The following is a 24593-nucleotide window of genomic DNA, read 5'->3' on the forward strand; positions in this document are numbered from 1 at the left end:
GGCTGCGGTTGACGGGGCTCGGGGGCCGGGCGGTGCACAATGGTTCCAGCCCGCTAATACTTCCCGTCGGAATGCAGTTCGCTTCTCCATAAACGAAGATTTCGAAATGGACCAGCTGAGATTTTGTAACCTAGTGTTAATTCAGGGGTTGGGATTCTCGCCCGGTCAGTTGGATTATGTGTTTGCCTTGCCAGGGGGGAAATGTTTTGATGTGGTGTTTATGAACATTGTCATCTATCTATCCTTTTGGGAAAAGTGGGAGAAGGCCAAGGACAGAAGACCTCTTTCCTCCTTTGCGGTGGAGAGTTTGTGTGAAAGGGGGGTGGTTAATGTGACTATCCAAATGTACATTGAATCTGTGAAGGATGAGGATATTCTTTTGTGGCTAAGCCGGTTCTGCAAACCACTTGGGCCATCCGATCGGTTGACGAACGCCTTGGGGATAAAAAATGGGGCGAGGAGAGTGAAGGTGCAGCTGCGGGACGACCCAAGCAAACCTGGCAGTTTTCTGCACATCCCTAATCGGCTCAGTATTGGCCCCTTTAGGGGTTTCGTTTTTTACCCAGGGCAACTCCGTAAATGTAACAAGTGCAATGAGGCTGGTCACCTCGGTGCAAGCTGCCCAAATCCTCGCTGTCCTCGTTGTGGGCAGGCTGGGCATGTCGTTCGCGAATGTGTTGAGAGCGTCTCTTGTAATTTGTGCGGGGAAGCAGGGCACGTCTTCAGGGGTTGCCCGAAATCTTTCTCTAATGCCTTAAAAAGAGAGAAATCACGAGGTTCCTGGCGTTCCCAGGATTCCAGGGAGGGGGGAAAGGGGGTGGGGCTTGAGAGAGGGGAGGTCGATCAGGGTCCAGGCCCTATGGGAAGGGTGGGGGACCAGGGTCCTGCTCCGGATGGGAAGGTGGTGGAGCAGAGACCGGCTCAAGATGAGAGGGTGGTTGAAAAGGGGATGGTTCAAGATGGGAGCGAGGAGGCTCAGGTCTTTCAATTAGGAGAGAGGGAAGCGTTGAAAGCGAATAAGTGTAGTATTTCGCTGGAAGAGGAAACTTCCTCAAAGCCGGGGCAGGAGGGGAGTAGTGAGGAACCTGTGGTAATGGAGACTGATGGGAGGGCAGTGGGGGAGGAAGTTATGGCCGAGCCGGATTGGGAGGTGGTGGGGGGTGACCCTCTGAGGTTTGTACAGCGTAAGGGGAAAAGAGCCAAAGCTCTCCCCTCGGTTTCTTCGGGTAAATCGGGGTCCAGAGACTCGTCTGGGTTGGGGTTTGGAGCCCAGAGGGATCATAAAGGGATTCGGTTCAAGAAAACCCGGAAGGTTGCTGTAAAAACGGTTCCACTACAAAAACGGTTCCTCTCAGATGAAGAGGGTTGAATTAAGAGTGGGTTCAGTGAATGTGAGAAGTATTCTGGGGGGTAGTAGGTGTCAGCGGGTTTTTGCCGAACTCAAAACTTTGAATTTAGATATTCTGTTTTTACAGGAATGTTTTTTACCAGGGACTTGTGATTTCCAGCAATGGGAGCGGGAATGGGGGGGCTTGTGTAAGTTCTCCGGTAGCGATAAAAACAAGAATGATGGTGTTGGTATTCTCTTTGGGAATAGATTCGCATGGAAGGTGGTGAAGGTGGTTGTCATTGAGCCAGGGAGGGTTTGTGTAGTTGATGCTGTGGTCCAGGGGAAGCACTTCCGGTTGGTGAATATGTATCTCCCTCATCAGCCTTGGGAGAAGAAGACATTGTTGGACCGGGTCAAACCTTGGCTCTGTACGCATAAACTGTTGATTGTGGGGGGAGACCTTAACATCTCTTTGGAGGAACCTTCGAGCCGCGCGTCGGCCAAAGGTGTGTCGGACTTGCTGGATACCTTCATGCTTAAGGATGTCTTTCGGGATTTCTGCAGCCGGGATCCAGGTTTCACTTGGTCTAATGCAGGGGGGTCTCAGAGGTCAAGGCTGGATTATATTTTTGTCCCGAAAGAAGTTACAACGGTTGGTGTCCAAAGGTTGTGGAACAGCTTTTCAGACCACTGTCTTCTTAAAGCTGTTTTTTCCTTTGGTAATTTTTTGTTTGTTGGGAAAGGTGTTTGGAGGTTAAATACATCCTTGTTGGGGAATCCAGAGATAAGGGAATTGATTGTTACCAGACTTAAGGCCTGGAAGGATTTGATCCCTCTCTTCAGTTCGGTGGGGGAATGGTGGGATGAGGTAAAAGCCAGACTTAAAGAGATATTCCAGAGGCTGGCTCGGAGGGCTAGCTTTAAGGCCGCCAAGTCCTTTAAGGCCAAGTCGGCCTGTCTGCAGAGATTATGTCGGCTTCAGGCATACGGGTTTGATGTCGGGGAGGAGATAAAGTCTTTGAAACAACAAATTGGGAAATTCTTCTCCCTTCAATTCCAACGAGTTCAATTTCGTAGTGGGCTGCCAAAAGAGAGGGAGGAGGTATGTTCCTCCCCTTTCTTCCAGAAACTAGTTAAGAAGAAGGTTTGTATGAAGGGCCTTGTCAACGACGGGGTCTTGTGCGAGTCTTGGTCCGATATGGAGGCCGTGGTTGTGAGGCATTTCGTTAACCTTTTTCAGGGTCCTGGGGACTCTGATAAGGACTCGAGAGAGGGTTTTCTGTCTGGTTGGAAACATGGGTTAGTCAATGGGGAGCCTCTTACAGACTTCTCAGTTGAGGAGGTGGAGCAGGTGATCTGTGACGGTAAGAGTGGGTCTGCTCCGGGCCCAGATGGGCTGCCCCTTGAACTCTACCGTTACTTTTGGGAGGATCTTAAGGACCCATTAGTTGATCTTTTCAATGAAGTCCTTCGGTCGGGTGCGTGTCCGGCATCTTGGGCGCAGTGTAATATTAGCCTGGTACCAAAGAGTGGGGACCCCTTTAGTTTGAACAATTGGAGACCCATCTCATTGCTTAATGGGGACTATAAGATTCTCGCTAAGGTTGTGTTGGGGAAGCTCCAGGCGGCTCTGGGGGATCGGCTAGGCACCTTTCAGAGGTGTGGGGTGAAAGGTCGCCGGGCTACAGACGTGCTGATTGTTCTTCGGGATCTGATTACGTCAGCTCGAAGTAGGGGGCAGTCAGCTGCGTTCCTCAGCCTAGACATTGTTAAGGCGTTCGACTCGCTTTCTCGGGATTATTTGTTTTGCGTTTTACGGGAATGGGGATTTAGTGTAGGAGTTGTTCGACTGATTAAATCCCTGTATACCTCTTCGGTTGGTCGGGTTAGTATTAATGGGTGGTTGTCTCGCCCCTTCGAGATTTCCCGGGGAGTCCGACAGGGCTGTCCACTATCCCCGTTGTTGTTTGTTTTGGCCTTAGAGCCTTTGATTTACAGGTTTTCGGCTTGTATTAATGGGTTGTTGGTGCCTGGTTCAGGGGGTTGTAGGGTCCCCTGTTTAGCCTACATGGATGATGTAGTTGTCTGTGTTTCTCAGAGTGGGGAACTCGAGGGGGCTATGCGGGCTTGTGAGGAATTTAGCCCTGTCAGCGGTTTGCGGGTAAATTTTGGGAAATCAAACCTGTTGGTGGTGGGTGGGGAGTCATGGGCGAGAGTCCCCCATCAAAGGCTTAGGGTTGTTGATGACTGCATTCGGGTGTTGGGGGTGTGGGTGGGGTCAGATGGCTGTGTTGCTAAGAATTGGGAGAGTAGGTTAATTTTAGTTGAAAGCTTGTTTCGCAACTGGGGGCAGAGAGTTCTGTCATCGGCTGAAAGGTGTTCCATTATTAAAGGGCAGATTTTTCCGATGCTGAGATTCCTATCGGAGGTTTTTCCTCCCTCTGATAGGGTCGCATGTAAGTTAAAAACCTAGTTTATCGGTTCATGTGCAAACCTTGGTTTTATCGTCCTTCCCGTCTCCAGCTCGGTGCGGGTCAGTTGCAAGGGGGAAGGGGATGCCCCGATCTCGTAGACAGTTTAACGTTGGCCTTCGTGGCTCGACATATGTCAATGGTTACGGAGGGACTGGGTGTTTTTTCTTCCGCCATCGAGTTATACGTATTACCTGTGTTAAACCAGGTTCGAGGTAAGAGGGTCCGTCTGGATAGGCCCTACGTGTGGGATCCAGGGTACCCCTATTCAGTGTTGAAAGAGGTCATTCGTGGGGTCAGGTTCAGAGAGGTGCCTAATTGGTGCTACAGAACCTTGATGAAACAGATGGAAGCTGATGTTGTTTTTCCCATAAGCGGGCTTCATTCACAGAGAACTCTGATGGTGTGGCAGAATGTGTCCTCCAAGGTCCTCACTGGGGCCCAGAGTGATCTTGCCTGGTTGGCAGTATGCAAGCTATTGCCTTGTCGGGCGGTGCAAGGGGTAAGAGGGCATGCCTCTACGGATAAATGTCCTTATATTGGTTGTGACATGTCTGAGTCGGTCCAACATTTTTGGTGGGATTGTGTGTTTGCCTCCCTAGTTTGGAACGACGTGTTAGTTAATTTTTTGTGCAAATTGAAGGTCAAGTTTTCCTTAAGTTGGGACATGATTTTGTTTGGTCCCTTTGGCGAAGATTGTAAACCCCAACGGAAGAATTTTTGGAGAATTTTAAATTGTGTAAAAATGGCTCTATGGAAAGCGAGGGTTTCAGCATGCTTTGGGATGCACCATTTTTCCTTGAATTTTGTCCTTTCTTTATTCAAGAAAGAAATGTTTTTGTATAATGATTTGAGAGGCATGTTGTGATTCCCTTTGGTTGTATGCCTAAACATGTTTACTACTTTTGATGTGAAGGTTTGAGACATTTGTTTTGCTGGTTTTTACTTTAATAAAAAATCGTTGTAGTATCTGTTCTTATTGGTTTAATAGCCAATATGTCTCACATCGTGGGACTTATCTATTAAACATATTTTTGTTTGGAGGAGTCAGATTACGAGCTTGCTCTGTCTGTTCCACGCATTGTCCTGGTATTGCATTATCTCCAGGATCAGTGCACCTCTTATAGAAACAAAGAAAAGAACGAACAGGTTTTGTTTAAAATTGAATCAAAAAGCTTTATCAGGAAAAGCAACCATCCTGACCTCATTCTCAATTTTTCATGTTTCAGTGGACGTTTAAGATCCCATGGTGTCCTTCGCTAAGAATAAGCGAGCTTTCGCCAGCACCCTGAGCCAATTGCAAATTCCTGCCCTCATTGCCTAAATCTAGTATTTCATTTAATCATATTGTTTTACCAATTGTTCTAATTTTCATCACAAGTTATTTTCCTGTATTTATCCGAAACGTCATTTCCTGCATTAGCTTGTCCCTCTTATAACTCATGAAGCTTTGAAATGGAAATAGCCCCAAAAGTAAAAAGATAAAACTTAATATGCAAACTTCATAATACTAGTACGTGCGTGGCCGTTCGTACAAAATAAAAAAAATCTTTCAAACCGCGAGCCAGAAACAACAACCACACAGGCCGTTCCTTCACTCTCGCGTGCCCGTACGTGCGTGGCCATGGGTGCAAAAAAAAAACTTTCAAACCGCGAGCCAGAAGCAACAACCACACAGGCCATTCCTTTGCTCTCGCGTGCCCGTACGTGCATGGCCATGGGTGCAAAAAAAAAAACTTTCAAACCGCGAGCCAGAAGCAACAACCACACAGGCCATTCCTTTGCTCTTGTGTGCTCGTACGTGCAAAAAAAGAACTTTCAAACCGCGAACCAGAAGCAACAACCACACAGGTCGTTCCTTTGCTCTTGTACGCTCGTACATGCGTGGCCGTACGTGCAAAAAAAACAACTTTCAAACCACATGCCAGAAACAACAACCACATAGGCTGTTCCATCGCTCTCGCGTGGCCATACGTGCAAGAAATTTTTTTTTCAAACAACCACACAGGCCGTTCCTCCGCTCTCTTAAACGACGACTGGATTGGGGCATTGTGTTTATCTATAAATGTGCATAAGAAATCGAGAAATTATTATAATACAGTGTCATCACTATCCGGAAGTCCGTACGCTGTAACCTGTAATGGGGAACGCGGCTGGGGATCTCTTCTCCAACGGCCACGCCTATGCAGCACCGTGTCCTGTCATTGGTTTGGTAAATAAATGGCCATAACTTGAGAACCACTTGTCCGAGAAATATCAAACCTTGAAAAAGCACATACTCAGGTCCCCAACAATATAGCTGGCAAGTTTCAATTAGATCGGACCAGTGGTTGTCGAGAAACAGCGGTCACAGACAGTGTAACCACTCCTCATTTTCATAAATACCAAGGTGAGCCAATGAAAAAAGCCAAGAATTCACAAGGTTTCGGAAAAGCGATGATAATGGAAAACCGATACGCCAAGAAAACCTATCCAAAACCAAGACGCCAAGGTGAACAACGAACAGCCAACATCTTGTGAAAAAAGCCAAGGAGTGGTCACACTGGTCACAGACACACACACACACACACACACACAAAGATTGCTGGAATTATAGATAGACTAGTGCATGCCCGTCGGTGCGTGCCTGCACTTGCACACAAACAACCAAAAAAACTTTCAAACCGCGTGCCAGAAACAACAACCACACAGGCCATTCCTTCGCTCTCGCGTGCCCGTACGTGCGTGGCTGTACGTGCAAAAAAAAAAAAAAACTTTCAAACCGCGAGCCAGAAACGCCAACCACAAAGGCCGTTACTTCGCTCTCGCGTTCTCGCGTCAACCACACTTCCACACACAGAGTTAATTCAAATCAAGTTTACCTCCCCGTCTTTGCTTGCCATGACATTCACTGCCATGTAACCGGCACGGCCCGTGACGTCATCATCGGCCAGTCGCCGTTCCTTTGCTCTCGTAAACGACGACTGGATTGGGGCATTGTGTTTATCTATAAATGCGCATAGGAAATCGATAAATTATTGGAATACAGGAAGTCAATTAAATTTTTGTCTCCTACTTGCTTATTTTCAATCGTAAGTTATCGCGTGTTTAAAATTTACTTCCCTGTTCGGAGCATACCGGTTCACTCTGATGTTACCGAAATTTATACACCATCTAATATGAAAACGATCATAACTTGGGGCATTGTATTTATCTATAAATGCGCATAAGAAATCGAGAAATTATGAGAATACACGGTCATCATTATCCGGAAGTCCGTACGTTGTAACCCGTAATGGGGAATGCGGCTGAGGTTCTCTTCCCCCATTGGCCACGCCTACGCAGCAACGGGTCCTGTCATTGGTTGGTAAATAAATGGCCGTAACTTGGGAACCACTTGTCCGATTAATATTGTTACGGATCCGGGGTGGTGGGATTCTCACCCGACTCTTGGCGCCACCCTCACCACCGCCGTCTCCGGGGTTTATAACGCCGGCCAGCTCGGCACAGGTCTCGGGTTACGCGTCGTCAATCGCGATACCAACGTAATCCTGGACCTTACCAGTTGGGAAAATAGACCCCGGTTACAGACTGGTTTTGTCAAATGCGGAGCGTTTTCTGCCAGTCTGTAACCATTTTGGTTTTATATACCAACTGAACGGATCGCTCCTCGATGCGACACGAATTAATCCATAGAGGCAACTTCATACGAGTCAACCAGATTTATTGGGGAACATCGGGGAACACAGCACAAGCAAAACATTCACAACAATGTTTCAATTAATCTATAACCCGTTCTTAACAAGGGAACTACGGATTACGGGTTTTGAGGGGGTCCCTTCTAAGATATGCCTTATACAACACGTGCAGACAAAGACAGACAGACAGACAGCATGCATGCAAGACAGAGTACTTGGGGATGTTTCATGGACGAGAGGAAAGTGTCAAAAGCCTGAATGCAGCTCGTCACAAGACGATGTCCACGGATTCGAGCCCCAAGCTCGAACACGCCGCGTGGCGAAATGGAGGCTTCGTACTCTTGCTCCCGGCAGCGCCCGCGCACGCAGCCTCGGCACGTTCAAACCCCATGAGGTCGACTGCAACAGACCATCAGATCGATGATGGGTTTCAGCTGATTTCTCTCAAGGTCCAGCATACAAGTCCAGGCCTGGCCTGTTCACCAGACAAGGCCAAATCGGGGTGCCGGGCTCCAGCAGGCTGGGTCCATGGGATTCCAAAACGTCGTCGAGCCGTGAGGTGAGTCGGGACAGTCGGAGGCTCCGTCATTAGACGCAGGTTGAACGTGTCGATCACCTCCTCTCGAAGACGACTCCAGACTCACACCGCAGCCAGGTCCTCTCAGTTCTTTTCCACATTTTCCTTTCCTTCTCACCTCGAAGCCCGAGGACGCTTCAAAACCGACCATTCAACTCCGTCCTCTGTTTCTTCCTCTTCTTTTCTTCTTGGGATCTCTTCCCCATCGGACACGCCTACGCAGCAACGTGTCTTGTCATTGGTTTGGTAAATAAATGGCAATAACATGGGAACCACTTGTCCATTTAATATCAAATCTTGAAAAGGCACATACTCAGGTCCCCACCAATACACCTGGCAAGTTTCAATTAGATTGGACCAGTGGTTGTCGAGAAACAGCGGTCACACAGACACACACAGAGATTGCTGGAATTATAGATAGATAACTCACAATGCGTTCTCTATAACAACTAATTATTTTGTAAAAATGACGTTTTCGGGTTAAAAAACAATATTTTTTATTTAAACTCCCCACTGAAGCCACGCAGGGTGTTCTCATTGACCCTCATTTTCGGGATTGCTTGAAGTTATCGCTTCTCGGCCTCTCAAGGCTAAGATCAAGTGGCCGGAGTTGCTGATGGCGAGCGAGGTATGTTTTACCTCTCCTACGGCAGTGGCTGCAGCGGACAAGTCGGTGTTGCCAGCTGGGCTTGCAGCAGTTTTTGACGAAGTGTTCGAGTCCTTGGACGGTGAGTCTTCGGCAGTGTTGGGCCATCACTCAGACAAAATAACTACTGCTGAGGAGAAATCAAGGGAGTGGTCTGAGCGAGGATCAGCCGAGGATTGGTGGAGCATGGAGGTGGGGGCGGTCCCTTCTGGGGGAGGAAATGGCGTGGAGACCTCCTCCTCGGAGCCAGTTGTTGCCGGCCCGTCCGGTGTTCGTTTACAAGAATTGGTTTCAAGTTCCTCTTGGAAGACTTCTGCAGATACTCCGATCGACGGTCGGTCAAAGGTTTCACTCCCAAACAAGCCTTCGGAGGTGCCTGCTATCGCGGCTGGGAACGGTCTCCCAAACAAGCCTTCGGAGGTGCCTGCTCCCGAGGCAAGGAGCGGCGCTTCTGCTGTTAACGATCGAGATTCAGATGTCGGGGCCCGCTTGAGTAAGGTCAAAGAGCGCCCGAAGCCTGTGGTTGCCCAGCGAGCGGTGGAGGGTGGTTCGGCTGCGGTTGACGGGGCTCGGGGGCCGGGCGGTGCACAATGGTTCCAGCCCGCTAATACTTCCCGTCGGAATGCAGTTCGCTTCTCCATAAACGAAGATTTCGAAATGGACCAGCTGAGATTTTGTAACCTAGTGTTAATTCAGGGGTTGGGATTCTCGCCCGGTCAGTTGGATTATGTGTTTGCCTTGCCAGGGGGGAAATGTTTTGATGTGGTGTTTATGAACATTGTCATCCATCTATCCTTTTGGGAAAAGTGGGAGAAGGCCAAGGACAGAAGACCTCTTTCCTCCTTTGCGGTGGAGAGTTTGTGTGAAAGGGGGGTGGTTAATGTGACTATCCAAATGTACATTGAATCTGTAAAGGATGAAGATATTCTTTTGTGGCTAAGCCGGTTCTGCAAACCACTTGGGCCATCCGATCGGTTGACGAACGCCTTGGGGATAAAAAATGGGGCGAGGAGAGTGAAGGTGCAGCTGCGGGCGACCCAAGCAAACCTGGCAGTTTTCTGCACATCCCTAATCGGCTCAGTATTGGCCCCTTTAGGGGTTTCGTTTTTTACCCAGGGCAACTCCGTAAATGTAACAAGTGCAATGAGGCTGGTCACCTCGGTGCAAGCTGCCCAAATCCTCGCTGTCCTCGTTGTGGGCAGGCTGGGCATGTCGTTCGCGAATGTGTTGAGAGCGTCTCTTGTAATTTGTGCGGGGAAGCAGGGCACGTCTTCAGGGGTTGCCCGAAATCTTTCTCTAATGCCTTAAAAAGAGAGAAATCACGAGGTTCCTGGCGTTCCCAGGATTCCAGGGAGGAGGGAAAGGGGGTGGGGCTTGAGAGAGGGGAGGTCGATCAGGGTCCAGGCCCTATGGGAAGGGTGGGGGACCAGGGTCTTGCTCCGGATGGGAAGGTGGTGGAGCAGAGACCGGCTCAAGATGAGAGGGTGGTTGAAAAGGGGATGGTTCAAGATGGGAGCGAGGAGGCTCAGGTCTTTCAATTAGGAGAGAGGGAAGCGTTGAAAGCGAATAAGTGTAGTATTTCGCTGGAAGAGGAAGCTTCCTCAAAGCCGGGGCAGGAGGGGAGTAGTGAGGATCCTGTGGTAATGGAGACTGATGGGAGGGCAGTGGGGGAGGAAGTTATGGCCGAGCCGGATTGGGAGGTGGTGGGGGGTGACCCTCTGAGGTTTGTACAGCGTAAGGGGAAAAGAGCCAAAGCTCTCCCCTCGGTTTCTTCGGGTAAATCGGGGTCCAGAGACTCGTCTGGGTTGGGGTTTGGAGCCCAGAGGGATCATAAAGGGATTCGGTTCAAGAAAACCCGGAAGGTTGCTGTAAAAACGGTTCCACTACAAAAACGGTTCCTCTCAGATGAAGAGGGTTGAATTAAGAGTGGGTTCAGTGAATGTGAGAAGTATTCTGGGGGGTAGTAGGTGTCAGCGGGTTTTTGCCGAACTCAAAACTTTGAATTTAGATATTCTGTTTTTACAGGAATGTTTTTTACCAGGGACTTGTGATTTCCAGCAATGGGAGCGGGAATGGGGGGCTTGTGTAAGTTCTCCGGTAGCGATAAAAACAAGAATGATGGTGTTGGTATTCTCTTTGGGAATAGATTCGCATGGAAGGTGGTGAAGGTGGTTGTCATTGAGCCAGGGAGGGTTTGTGTAGTTGATGCTGTGGTCCAAGGGAAGCACTTCCGGTTGGTGAATATGTATCTCCCTCATCAGCCTTGGGAGAAGAAGACATTGTTGGACCGGGTCAAACCTTGGCTCTGTACGCATAAACTGTTGATTGTGGGGGGAGACCTTAACATCTCTTTGGAGGAACCTTCGAGCCGCGCGTCGGCCAAAGGTGTGTCGGACTTGCTGGATACCTTCATGCTTAAGGATGTCTTTCGGGATTTCTGCAGCCGGGATCCAGGTTTCACTTGGTCTAATGCAGGCGGGTCTCAGAGGTCAAGGCTGGATTATATTTTTGTCCCGAAAGAAGTTACAACGGTTGGTGTCCAAAGGTTGTGGAACAGCTTTTCAGACCACTGTCTTCTTAAAGCTGTTTTTTCCTTTGGTAATTTTTTGTTTGTTGGGAAAGGTGTTTGGAGGTTAAATACATCCTTGTTGGGGAATCCAGAGATAAGGGAATTGATTGTTACCAGACTTAAGGCCTGGAAGGATTTGATCCCTCTCTTCAATTCGGTGGGGAATGGTGGGATGAGGTAAAAGCCAGACTTAAAGAGATATTCCAGAGGCTGGCTCGGAGGGCTAGCTTTAAGGCCGCCAAGTCTTTTAAGGCCAAGTCGGCCTGTCTGCAGAGATTATGTCGGCTTCAGGCATACGGGTTTGATGTCGGGGAGGAGATAAAGTCTTTGAAACAACAAATTGGGAAATTCTTCTCCCTTCAATTCCAACGAGTTCAATTTCGTAGTGGGCTGCCAAAAGAGAGGGAGGAGGTATGTTCCTCCCCTTTCTTCCAGAAACTAGTTAAGAAGAAGGTTTGTATGAAGGGCCTTGTCAACGACGGGGTCTTGTGCGAGTCTTGGTCCGATATGGAGGCCGTGGTTGTGAGGCATTTCGTTAACCTTTTTCAGGGTCCTGGGGACTCTGATAAGGACTCGAGAGAGGGTTTTCTGTCTGGTTGGAAACATGGGTTAGTCAATGGGGAGCCTCTTACAGACTTCTCAGTTGAGGAGGTGGAGCAGGTGATCTGTGACGGTAAGAGTGGGTCTGCTCCGGGCCCAGATGGGCTGCCCCTTGAACTCTACCGTTACTTTTGGGAGGATCTTAAGGACCCATTAGTTGATCTTTTCAATGAAGTCCTTCGGTCGGGTGCGTGTCCGGCATCTTGGGCGCAGTGTAATATTAGCCTGGTACCAAAGAGTGGGGACCCCTTTAGTTTGAACAATTGGAGACCCATCTCATTGCTTAATGGGGACTATAAGATTCTCGCTAAGGTTGTGTTGGGGAAGCTCCAGGCGGCTCTGGGGGATCGGCTAGGCACCTTTCAGAGGTGTGGGGTGAAAGGTCGCCGGGCTACAGACGTGCTGATTGTTCTTCGGGATCTGATTACGTCAGCTCGAAGTAGGGGGCAGTCAGCTGCGTTCCTCAGCCTAGACATTGTTAAGGCGTTCGACTCGCTTTCTCGGGATTATTTGTTTTGCGTTTTACGGGAATGGGGATTTAGTGTAGGAGTTGTTCGACTGATTAAATCCCTGTATACCTCTTCGGTTGGTCGGGTTAGTATTAATGGGTGGTTGTCTCGCCCCTTCGAGATTTCCCGGGGAGTCCGACAGGGCTGTCCACTATCCCCGTTGTTGTTTGTTTTGGCCTTAGAGCCTTTGATTTACAGGTTTTCGGCTTGTATTAATGGGTTGTTGGTGCCTGGTTCAGGGGTTGTAGGGTCCCCTGTTTAGCCTACATGGATGATGTAGTTGTCTGTGTTTCTCAGAGTGGGGAACTCGAGGGGGCTATGCGGGCTTGTGAGGAATTTAGCCCTGTCAGCGGTTTGCGGGTAAATTTTGGGAAATCAAACCTGTTGGTGGTGGGTGGGGAGTCATGGGCGAGAGTCCCCCATCAAAGGCTTAGGGTTGTTGATGACTGCATTCGGGTGTTGGGGGTGTGGGTGGGGTCAGATGGCTGTGTTGCTAAGAATTGGGAGAGTAGGTTAATTTTAGTTGAAAGCTTGTTTCGCAACTGGGGGCAGAGAGTTCTGTCATCGGCTGAAAGGTGTTCCATTATTAAAGGGCAGATTTTTCCGATGCTGAGATTCCTATCGGAGGTTTTTCCTCCCTCTGATAGGGTCGCATGTAAGTTAAGAACCTAGTTTATCGGTTCATGTGCAAACCTTGGTTTTATCGTCCTTCCCGTCTCCAGCTCGGTGCGGGTCAGTTGCAAGGGGGAAGGGGATGCCCCGATCTCGTAGACAGTTTAACGTTGGCCTTCGTGGCTCGACATATGTCAATGGTTACGGAGGGACTGGGTGTTTTTTCTTCCGCCATCGAGTTATACGTATTACCTGTGTTAAACCAGGTTCGAGGTAAGAGGGTCCGTCTGGATAGGCCCTACGTGTGGGATCCAGGGTACCCCTATTCAGTGTTGAAAGAGGTCATTCGTGGGGTCAGGTTCAGAGAGGTGCCTAATTGGTGCTACAGAACCTTGATGAAACAGATGGAAGCTGATGTTGTTTTTCCCATAAGCGGGCTTCATTCACAGAGAACTCTGATGGTGTGGCAGAATGTGTCCTCCAAGGTCCTCACTGGGGCCCAGAGTGATCTTGCCTGGTTGGCAGTATGCAAGCTATTGCCTTGTCGGGCGGTGCAAGGGGTAAGAGGTCATGCCTCTACGGATAAATGTCCTTATATTGGTTGTGACATGTCTGAGTCGGTCCAACATTTTTGGTGGGATTGTGTGTTTGCCTCCCTAGTTTGGAACGACGTGTTAGTTAATTTTTTGTGCAAATTGAAGGTCAAGTTTTCCTTAAGTTGGGACATGATTTTGTTTGGTCCCTTTGGCGAAGATTGTAAACCCCAACGGAAGAATTTTTGGAGAATTTTAAATTGTGTAAAAATGGCTCTATGGAAAGCGAGGGTTTCAGCATGCTTTGGGATGCACCATTTTTCCTTGAATTTTGTCCTTTCTTTATTCAAGAAAGAAATGTTTTTGTATAATGATTTGAGAGGCATGTTGTGATTCCCTTTGGTTGTATGCCTAAACATGTTTACTACTTTTGATGTGAAGGTTTGAGACATTTGTTTTGCTGGTTTTTACTTTAATAAAAAATCGTTGTAGTATCTGTTCTTATTGGTTTAATAACCAATATGTCTCACATCGTGGGACTTCTCTATTAAACATATTTTTGTTTGGAGGAGTCAGATTACGAGCTTGCTCTGTCTGTTCCACGCATTGTCCTGGTATTGCATTATCTCCAGGATCAGTGCACCTCTTATAGAAACAAAGAAAAGAACGAACAGGTTTTGCTTAAAATTGAATCAAAAAGCTTTATGAGGAAAAGCAACCATCCTGACCTCATTCTCAATTTTTCATGTTTCAGTGGACGTTTCAGATCCCATGGTGTCCTTCGCTAAGAATAAGCGAGCTTTCGCCAGCACCCTGAGCCAATTGCAAATTCCTGCCCTCATTGCCTAAATCTAGTATTTCATTTAATCATATTGTTTTACCAATTGTTCTAATTTTCATCACAAGTTCGTTTCCTGTATTTATCCGAAACGTCATTTCCTGCATTAGCTTATCCCTCTTATAACTCATGAAGCTTTGAAATGGAAATAGCCCCAAAAGTAAAAAGATAAAACTTAATATGCAAACTTCATAATACGAGTACTTGCGTGGCCGTGCGTGCAAAACAAAAAAAAATCTTTCAAACCGCAAGCCAGAAACAACAACCACACAGGTCGTTCCTTTGCTCTTGTGCGCTCGTACATGCGTGGCCGTACGTGCAAAAAAAAACAACTTTCAAACCACATGCCAGAAACAACAACCACATAGGCTGTTCCTTCGCTCTCGCGTGCCCGTACGTGCAAGAAAATTTTTTTTTCAAACAACCACACAGGCCGTTCCTCCGCTCTCTGAAACGACGACTGGATTGGGGCATTGTGTTTATCAAAAAATGTGCAAAAGAAATCGAGAAATTATTACATTACAGTGTCATCACTATCCGGAAGTCCGTACGTTGTAACCTGTAATGGGGAACGCGGCTGGGGATCTCTTCTCCAACGGCCACGCCTACGCAGCACCGTGTCCTGTCATTGGTTTGGTAAATAAATGGCCATAACTTGAGAACCACTTGTCCGATAAATATTGTGACGTCCACGGGACTTGAACAGTCCCGCCAACGTAGAATGAGCCGAAACGATGGAGGCGATTTATTTGTTTATAACCCAAACATGGCGGTTCTAGTCGCTCTACCGCAAACAGGACGAGGAAGGTGGCACGAGTCACTTTTCATTAAGTTGATGATGTTTATTTGTTTTTCTAATTATTACCAGAAATAACAAGACTCGGCAAGAAGAATGATCCGGGGCGATTCGACGGGATGGTGTGGGATCGGGCGTGGGGAAAAACACAGACAATTCCAATGAATATACAGTTCTCAATCCCTCTAAGGCGCCAAGCACACGCACACACACACACACACACACACACACACACACACACACACACACACACACACACACACACACACACACACACACACACACACACACACACACAAAACGTAGTTATTTCTGGTGGTCAGGCTGGACCGTGGTGTGGACGCAACTGTCCCTGGATCGGCGCCGGACGAGCTGGCCTTGCTCTGTCAGGGGGGCAGGAGAAACCTTGGTGCTGTCGACCTCCTGGTCTTGGCCCAAGTCCGCTCACAGCCGCCAGGGAACCAGCTCCGGCGCCAAGCCGTGAGCAGGAGAGGGAGGCAGGTCCGCCCGCCGCCCGACCCCGCACTCCGAGTCAGCAGAACCCCAGAGCCAACCAAAGCGAGGCACGAGGCTCGGCAAGGCTCCCAGACACGATCAAGAACACGATCGATTCAGCACAACAACCAGGACGCTCTCTGCCGCCACAGCTTCCACACCAAAAAAACACGATCTTTTTGGTTGAATCTTCTTCTTCCTTTTCGACCCCGAACAGAACCTTTTTATCCTTCTGTCCTCGTCACTTCAATCGAGCCGTTTATTGGCCCACCGCCATCGCCTTCCGCCAATCGTGATCACGGGGCGGAGCCATCCGCTGCACTGTTCTGTGACGTCACGGCCAGTCTTCAGAGAATACCAAAAGGGGTTTACGCAGACACACTTACCCTATCCCGTGTCCCTATCTAATTACGTGACATTTATCATTTCCCCCCTGAAGAAATGAACATTTACTAGACAACTTATCACCACTGAATTGCTACTTATTATATCGAGATTCTGGTAAACTCGAACAGCATGGCATACCTAATTAAACATCCTAATTACCCTTTGAATGCATACCCCCCCCTCAAACGTAACAATATCAAACCTTGAAAAGGCACATACTCAGGTTCCCAACAATATAGCTGGCAAGTTTCAAATAGATCGGACCTGTGGTTGTCGAGAAACAGCGGTCACAGACAGTGTAACCACTCCTCATTTTCATAAATTCCAAGGTGAGCCAATGAAAAAAGCCAAGAATTCACAAGGTTCAGAAAAGCGATGATAATAGAAAACCGATACGCCAAGAAAACCTATCGAAAACCAAGACGCCAAGGTGAACAACGAATAGCCAAGATCTTGTGAAAAAAGCCAAGGAGTGGTCACACTGGTCACACACACACACACACACACAAAGATTGCTGGAATTATAGATAGACTAGTGCATGCCCATAGGTGCGTGCCTGCACTTGCACACAAACAAACAAAAAAACTTTCAAACCGCGTGCCAGAAACAACAACCACACAGGCCGTTTCTTCGCTCTCGCGTGCCCGTACGTGCGTGGCTGCACGTGCAAAAAAAAAAAAAAAACTTTCAAACCGCGACCCAGAAACGACAACCACAAAGGCCGTTACTTCGCTCTCGCATTCTCGCGTCAACCACACTTCCACACACAGAGTTAATGAAAATCAAGTTTACCTCCCCGTCTTTGCTTGCCATGACATTCACTGCCATGTAACCGGCACGGCCCGTGACGTCATCGTCGGCCAGTCGCCGTTCCTTCGCTCTCGTAAACGACGACTGGATTGGGGCATTGTGTTTATCTATAAATGTGCATAGGAAATCGATAAATTATTAGAATACAGGAAGTCAATTAAATTTTTGTCTCCTACTTGCTTATTTTCAATCGTAAGTTATCGCGTGTTTAAAATTTACTTCCCGGATCGGAGCATACCGGTTCACTCTGATGTTACCGAAATTTATACACCATCTAATATGAAAACGATCATAACTTGGGGCATTGTATTTATCTATAAATGCGCATAAAATAGAGAAATTATGAGAATACACGGTCATCATTATCCGGAAGTCCGTACGTTGTAACCCGTAATGGGGAAAGCGGCTGAGGTTCTCTTCCCCCATCGGCCACGCCTACGCAGCAACGGGTCCTGTCATTGGTTGGTAAATAAATGGCCGTAACTTGGGAACCACTTGTCCGATTAATATTGTTACGGATCCGGGGTGGTGGGATTCTCACCCGACTCTTGGCGCCACCCTCACCACCGCCGTCTCCGGGGTTTATAACGCCGGCCGGCTCGGCACAGGTCTTGGGTCACGCGTCTTCAATCGCGATACCAACGTAATCCTGGACCTTACCAGTTGGGAAAATAGACCCCGGTTACAGACTGGTTTTGTCAGATGCAGAGCGTTTTCTGCCAGTCTGTAACCATTTTGGTTTTATATACCAACTGAACGGATCTCTCCTCGATGCGACACAAATTAATCCATAGAGGCAACTTCATACGAGTCAACCAGATTTATTGGGGAACATCGGGGAACACAACACAAGCAAAACATTCACGACAATGTTTTAATTAATCTATAACCCGTTCTTAACAAGGGAACTACGGATTACGGGTTTTGAGGGGGTCCCAACTGAGATATGCCTTATACAACACGTGCAGAAAAAGACAGACAGACAGACAGCATGCATGCAAGACAGAGTACTTGGGGATGTTTCATGGACGAGAGGAAAATGTCAAAAGCCCGAATGCAGTTCGTCACAAGACGATGTCCACGGATTCGAGCCCCAAGCTCGAACACGCCGCGTGGCGAAATGGAGGCTTCGTACTCTTGCTCCTGGCAGTGCCCGCGCACGCAGCCTCGGCACGTTCAAACCCCATGAGGTCGACTGCAACAGACTGTCAGATCGATGATGGGTTTCAGCTGATTTCTCTCAAGGTCCAGCATACAAGTCCAGGCTGGCCTGTTCACCAGACAAGGCCAAATCGGGGTGCCGGGCTCCAGCAGGCTGGGTCCATGGGATTCCAAAACGTCGTCGAGCCGTGAGGTGAGTCGGGACAGTCAGAGGCTCCGTCGTTAGACGCAGGTTGAACGTGTCGATCACCTCCTCTCGAAGCCGACTCCAGACTCACACTGCAGCCAGGTCCTCAGTTCTTTTCCACCCTTTCCTTTCCTTCTCACCTCGAAGCTCGAGAACGCCTCAAAACCGACCGTTCAACTCCGTCCTCTGTTTCTTCCTCTTCTTTTCTTCTTGGGATCTCATCCCCATCGGCCACGCCTACGCAGCAACGTGTCTTGTCATTGGTTTGGTAAATAAATGGCCATAACATGGGAACCACTTGTCCATTTAATATCAAACCTTGAAAAGGCACATGCTCAGGTCCCCACCAATACACCTGGCAAGTTTAAATTAGATTGGACCAGTGGTTGTCGAGAAACAGCGGTCACACAGACACACACAGAGATTGCTGGAATTATAGATAGATAACTCACAATGCTTTCTCTATAACAACTAATTATTTTGTAAAAATGACGTTTCCGGGTTAAAAAACAATATTTTTTATTTAAACTCCCCACTGAAGCCACGCAGGGTGTTCTCATTGACCCTCATTTTCGGGATTGCTTGAAGTTATCGCTTCTCGGCCTCTCAAGGCTAAGATCAAGTGGCCGGAGTTGCTGATGGAGAACGAGGTACGTTTTACCTCTCCTACGGCAGTGGCTGCAGCGGACAAGTCGGTGTTGCCAGCTGGGCTTGCAGCAGTTTTTGACGAAGTGTTCGAGTCCTTGGACGGTGAGTCTTCGGCAGTGTTGGGCCATCACTCAGACAAAATAACTACTGCTGAGGAGAAATCAAGGGAGTGGTCTGAGCGAGGATCAGCCGAGGATTGGTGGAGCATGGAGGTGGGGGCGGTCCCTTCTGGGGGAGGAAATGGCGTGGAGACCTCCTCCTCGGAGCCAGTTGTTGCCGGCCCGTCCGGTGTTCGTTTACAAGAATTGGTTTCAAGTTCCTCTTGGAAGACTTCTGCAGATACTCCGATCGACGGTCGGTCAAAGGTTTCACTCCCAAACAAGCCTTCGGAGGTGCCTGCTATCGCGGCTGGGAACGGTCTCCCAAACAAGCCTTCGGAGGTGCCTGCTCCCGAGGCGAGGAGCGGCGCTTCTGCTGTTAACGATCGAGATTCAGATGTCGGGGCCCGCTTGAGTAAGGTCAAAGAGCGTCCGAAGCCTGTGGTTGCCCAGCGAGCGGTGGAGGGTGGTTCGGCTGCGGTTGACGGGGCTCGTGGGCCGGGCGGTGCACAATGGTTCCAGCCCGCTAATACTTCCCGTCGGAATGCAGTTCGCTTCTCCATAAACGAAGATTTCGAAATGGACCAGCTGAGATTTTGTAACCTAGTGTTAATTCAGGGGTTGGGATTCTCGCCCGGTCAGTTGGATTATGTGTTTGCCTTGCCAGGGGGGAAATGTTTTGATGTGGTGTTTATGAACATTGTCATCTATCTATCCTTTTGGGAAAAGTGGGAGAAGGCCAAGGACAGAAGACCTCTTTCCTCCTTTGCGGTGGAGAGTTTGTGTGAAAGGGGGGTGGTTAATGTGACTATCCAAATGTACATTGAATCTGTAAAGGATGAAGATATTCTTTTGTGGCTAAGCCGGTTCTGCAAACCACTTGGGCCATCCGATCGGTTGACGAACGCCTTGGGGATAAAAAATGGGGCGAGGAGAGTGAAGGTGCAGCTGCGGGACGACCCAAGCAAACCTGGCAGTTTTCTGCACATCCCTAATCGGCTCAGTATTGGCCCCTTTAGGGGTTTCGTTTTTTACCCAGGGCAACTCCGTAAATGTAACAAGTGCAATGAGGCTGGTCACCTCGGTGCAAGCTGCCCAAATCCTCGCTGTCCTCGTTGTGGGCAGGCTGGGCATGTCGTTCGCGAATGTGTTGAGAGCGTCTCTTGTAATTTGTGCGGGGAAGCAGGGCACGTCTTCAGGGGTTGCCCGAAATCTTTCTCTAATGCCTTAAAAAGAGAGAAATCACGAGGTTCCTGGCGTTCCCAGGATTCCAGGGAGGGGGGAAAGGGGGTGGGGCTTGAGAGAGGGGAGGTCGATCAGGGTCCAGGCCCTATGGGAAGGGTGGGGGACCAGGGTCCTGCTCCGGATGGGAAGGTGGTGGAGCAGAGACCGGCTCAAGATGAGAGGGTGGTTGAAAAGGGGATGGTTCAAGATGGGAGCGAGGAGGCTCAGGTCTTTCAATTAGGAGAGAGGGAAGCGTTGAAAGCGAATAAGTGTAGTATTTCGCTGGAAGAGGAAGCTTCCTCAAAGCCGGGGCAGGAGGGGAGTAGTGAGGAACCTGTGGTAATGGAGACTGATGGGAGGGCAGTGGGGGAGGAAGTTATGGCCGAGCCGGATTGGGAGGTGGTGGGGGGTGACCCTCTGAGGTTTGTACAGCGTAAGGGGAAAAGAGCCAAAGCTCTCCCCTCGGTTTCTTCGGGTAAATCGGGGTCCAGAGACTCGTCTGGGTTGGGGTTTGGAGCCCAGAGGGATCATAAAGGGATTCGGTTCAAGAAAACCCGGAAGGTTGCTGTAAAAACGGTTCCACTACAAAAACGGTTCCTCTCAGATGAAGAGGGTTGAATTAAGAGTGGGTTCAGTGAATGTGAGAAGTATTCTGGGGGGTAGTAGGTGTCAGCGGGTTTTTGCCGAACTCAAAACTTTGAATTTAGATATTCTGTTTTTACAGGAATGTTTTTTACCAGGGACTTGTGATTTCCAGCAATGGGAGCGGGAATGGGGGGGCTTGTGTAAGTTCTCCGGTAGCGATAAAAACAAGAATGATGGTGTTGGTATTCTCTTTGGGAATAGATTCGCATGGAAGGTGGTGAAGGTGGTTGTCATTGAGCCAGGGAGGGTTTGTGTAGTTGATGCTGTGGTCCAGGGGAAGCACTTCCGGTTGGTGAATATGTATCTCCCTCATCAGCCTTGGGAGAAGAAGACATTGTTGGACCGGGTCAAACCTTGGCTCTGTACGCATAAACTGTTGATTGTGGGGGGAGACCTTAACATCTCTTTGGAGGAACCTTCGAGCCGCGCGTCGGCCAAAGGTGTGTCGGACTTGCTGGATACCTTCATGCTTAAGGATGTCTTTCGGGATTTCTGCAGCCGGGATCCAGGTTTCACTTGGTCTAATGCAGGGGGGTCTCAGAGGTCAAGGCTGGATTATATTTTTGTCCCGAAAGAAGTTACAACGGTTGGTGTCCAAAGGTTGTGGAACAGCTTTTCAGACCACTGTCTTCTTAAAGCTGTTTTTTCCTTTGGTAATTTTTTCTTTGTTGGGAAAGGTGTTTGGAGGTTAAATACATCCTTGTTGGGGAATCCAGAGATAAGGGAATTGATTGTTACCAGACTTAAGGCCTGGAAGGATTTGATCCCTCTCTTCAATTCGGTGGGGGAATGGTGGGATGAGGTAAAAGCCAGACTTAAAGAGATATTCCAGAGGCTGGCTCGGAGGGCTAGCTTTAAGGCCGCCAAGTCTTTTAAGGCCAAGTCGGCCTGTCTGCAGAGATTATGTCGGCTTCAGGCATACGGGTTTGATGTCGGGGAGGAGATAAAGTCTTTGAAACAACAAATTGGGAAATTCTTCTCCCTTCAATTCCAACGAGTTCAATTTCGTAGTGGGCTGCCAAAAGAGAGGGAGGAGGTATGTTCCTCCCCTTTCTTCCAGAAACTAGTTAAGAAGAAGGTTTGTATGAAGGGCCTTGTCAACGACGGGGTCTTGTGCGAGTCTTGGTCCGATATGGAGGCCGTGGTTGTGAGGCATTTCGTTAACCTTTTTCAGGGTCCTGGGGACTCTGATAAGGACTCGAGAGAGGGTTTTCTGTCTGGTTGGAAACATGGGTTAGTCAATGGGGAGCCTCTTACAGACTTCTCAGTTGAGGAGGTGGAGCAGGTGATCTGTGACGGTAAGAGTGGGTCTGCTCCGGGCCCAGATGGGCTGCCCCTTGAACTCTACCGTTACTTTTGGGAGGATCTTAAGGACCCATTAGTTGATCTTTTCAATGAAGTCCTTCGGTCGGGTGCGTGTCCGGCATCTTGGGCGCAGTGTAATATTAGCCTGGTACCAAAGAGTGGGGACCCCTTTAGTTTGAACAATTGGAGACCCATCTCATTGCTTAATGGGGACTATAAGATTCTCGCTAAGGTTGTGTTGGGGAAGCTCCAGGCGGCTCTGGGGGATCGGCTAGGCACCTTTCAGAGGTGTGGGGTGAAAGGTCGCCGGGCTACAGACGTGCTGATTGTTCTTCGGGATCTGATTACGTCAGCTCGAAGTAGGGGGCAGTCAGCTGCGTTCCTCAGCCTAGACATTGTTAAGGCGTTCGACTCGCTTTCTCGGGATTATTTGTTTTGCGTTTTACGGGAATGGGGATTTAGTGTAGGAGTTGTTCGACTGATTAAATCCCTGTATACCTCTTCGGTTGGTCGGGTTAGTATTAATGGGTGGTTGTCTCGCCCCTTCGAGATTTCCCGGGGAGTCCGACAGGGCTGTCCACTATCCCCGTTGTTGTTTGTTTTGGCCTTAGAGCCTTTGATTTACAGGTTTTCGGCTTGTATTAATGGGTTGTTGGTGCCTGGTTCAGGGGGTTGTAGGGTCCCCTGTTTAGCCTACATGGATGATGTAGTTGTCTGTGTTTCTCAGAGTGGGGAACTCGAGGGGGCTATGCGGGCTTGTGAGGAATTTAGCCCTGTCAGCGGTTTGCGGGTAAATTTTGGGAAATCAAACCTGTTGGTGGTGGGTGGGGAGTCATGGGCGAGAGTCCCCCATCAAAGGCTTAGGGTTGTTGATGACTGCATTCGGGTGTTGGGGGTGTGGGTGGGGTCAGATGGCTGTGTTGCTAAGAATTGGGAGAGTAGGTTAATTTTAGTTGAAAGCTTGTTTCGCAACTGGGGGCAGAGAGTTCTGTCATCGGCTGAAAGGTGTTCCATTATTAAAGGGCAGATTTTTCCGATGCTGAGATTCCTATCGGAGGTTTTTCCTCCCTCTGATAGGGTCGCATGTAAGTTAAAAAACCTAGTTTATCGGTTCATGTGCAAACCTTGGTTTTATCGTCCTTCCCGTCTCCAGCTCGGTGCGGGTCAGTTGCAAGGGGGAAGGGGATGCCCCGATCTCGTAGACAGTTTAACGTTGGCCTTCGTGGCTCGACATATGTCAATGGTTACGGAGGGACTGGGTGTTTTTTCTTCCGCCATCGAGTTATACGTATTACCTGTGTTAAACCAGGTTCGAGGTAAGAGGGTCCGTCTGGATAGGCCCTACGTGTGGGATCCAGGGTACCCCTATTCAGTGTTGAAAGAGGTCATTCGTGGGGTCAGGTTCAGAGAGGTGCCTAATTGGTGCTACAGAACCTTGATGAAACAGATGGAAGCTGATGTTGTTTTTCCCATAAGCGGGCTTCATTCACAGAGAACTCTGATGGTGTGGCAGAATGTGTCCTCCAAGGTCCTCACTGGGGCCCAGAGTGATCTTGCCTGGTTGGCAGTATGCAAGCTATTGCCTTGTCGGGCGGTGCAAGGGGTAAGAGGGCATGCCTCTACGGATAAATGTCCTTATATTGGTTGTGACATGTCTGAGTCGGTCCAACATTTTTGGTGGGATTGTGTGTTTGCCTCCCTAGTTTGGAACGACGTGTTAGTTAATTTTTTGTGCAAATTGAAGGTCAAGTTTTCCTTAAGTTGGGACATGATTTTGTTTGGTCCCTTTGGCGAAGATTGTAAACCCCAACGGAAGAATTTTTGGAGAATTTTAAATTGTGTAAAAATGGCTCTATGGAAAGCGAGGGTTTCAGCATGCTTTGGGATGCACCATTTTTCCTTGAATTTTGTCCTTTCTTTATTCAAGAAAGAAATGTTTTTGTATAATGATTTGAGAGGCATGTTGTGATTCCCTTTGGTTGTATGCCTAAACATGTTTACTACTTTTGATGTGAAGGTTTGAGACATTTGTTTTGCTGGTTTTTACTTTAATAAAAAATCGTTGTAGTATCTGTTCTTATTGGTTTAATAACCAATATGTCTCACATCGTGGGACTTATCTATTAAACATATTTTTGTTTGGAGGAGTCAGATTACGAGCTTGCTCTGTCTGTTCCACGCATTGTCCTGGTATTGCATTATCTCCAGGATCAGTGCACCTCTTTTTATAAACAAAGAAAAGAACGAACAGGTTTTGTTTAAAATTGAATCAAAAAGCTTTATCAGGAAAAGCAACCATCCTGACCCCATTTTCAATTAATTATCTTCCCCTGTCTCCCTCTTCACCCCACCTTCTGAATACTTCCCCCTCACAGCCTCTCAAATCTTCCCCCATACCCTACACTTTCACCACCATCTCAGATCGTCTTCGATCGCTTCTCGGCCTGATGGCTAAGATCAAGTGTAGTATTTTG

The 24593-nt window shown here is 48.5% G+C and overlaps 1 protein-coding gene and 3 non-coding genes across 4 annotated transcripts; all 4 read left to right on the forward strand.

Moving 5' to 3' along the window:
• The first annotated feature begins 4727 nt into the window (after positions 1–4727).
• On the forward strand, positions 4728–4924 carry LOC147013452 (U2 spliceosomal RNA). The gene has a single exon (XR_015051449.1). It is a non-coding gene; the product is annotated as a U2 spliceosomal RNA (small nuclear RNA).
• A 9051-nt stretch (positions 4925–13975) lies between these two features.
• On the forward strand, positions 13976–14172 carry LOC147013453 (U2 spliceosomal RNA). The gene has a single exon (XR_015051445.1). It is a non-coding gene; the product is annotated as a U2 spliceosomal RNA (small nuclear RNA).
• A 3023-nt stretch (positions 14173–17195) lies between these two features.
• On the forward strand, positions 17196–24195 carry ZCCHC3 (zinc finger CCHC-type containing 3). Its single transcript, XM_085855295.1, has 2 exons — positions 17196–19239; positions 19288–24195. Exons 1-2 carry the CDS (start codon positions 18838–18840, stop codon positions 20785–20787), a joined length of 1902 nt encoding a protein of 633 aa, XP_085711421.1. The 5' UTR covers positions 17196–18837; the 3' UTR covers positions 20788–24195.
• LOC147013455 (U2 spliceosomal RNA) lies at positions 24147–24343 on the forward strand. Its single transcript, XR_015051446.1, has one exon. It is a non-coding gene; the product is annotated as a U2 spliceosomal RNA (small nuclear RNA).
• Positions 24344–24593: the final 250 nt, after the last annotated feature.

Source organism: Eptatretus burgeri, chromosome 14, assembly GCF_056783735.1.
Source record: "Eptatretus burgeri isolate ZD-2024b chromosome 14, Ebu_testis_v1, whole genome shotgun sequence".
Lineage (NCBI taxonomy): Eukaryota > Metazoa > Chordata > Myxini > Myxiniformes > Myxinidae > Eptatretus > Eptatretus burgeri.

Bases quoted from the DNA above. Each gene is read 5' to 3' on its own strand.
- ZCCHC3 (XM_085855295.1), top strand. From the start codon at position 18,838: ATGGAGAACGAGGTACGTTTTACCTCTCCTACGGCAGTGGCTGCAGCG. The intron at 19,240-19,287 runs GTGCCTGCTATC...AAGCCTTCGGAG, and splicing joins TCCCAAACAAGCCTTCGGAG to GTGCCTGCTCCCGAGGCGAG.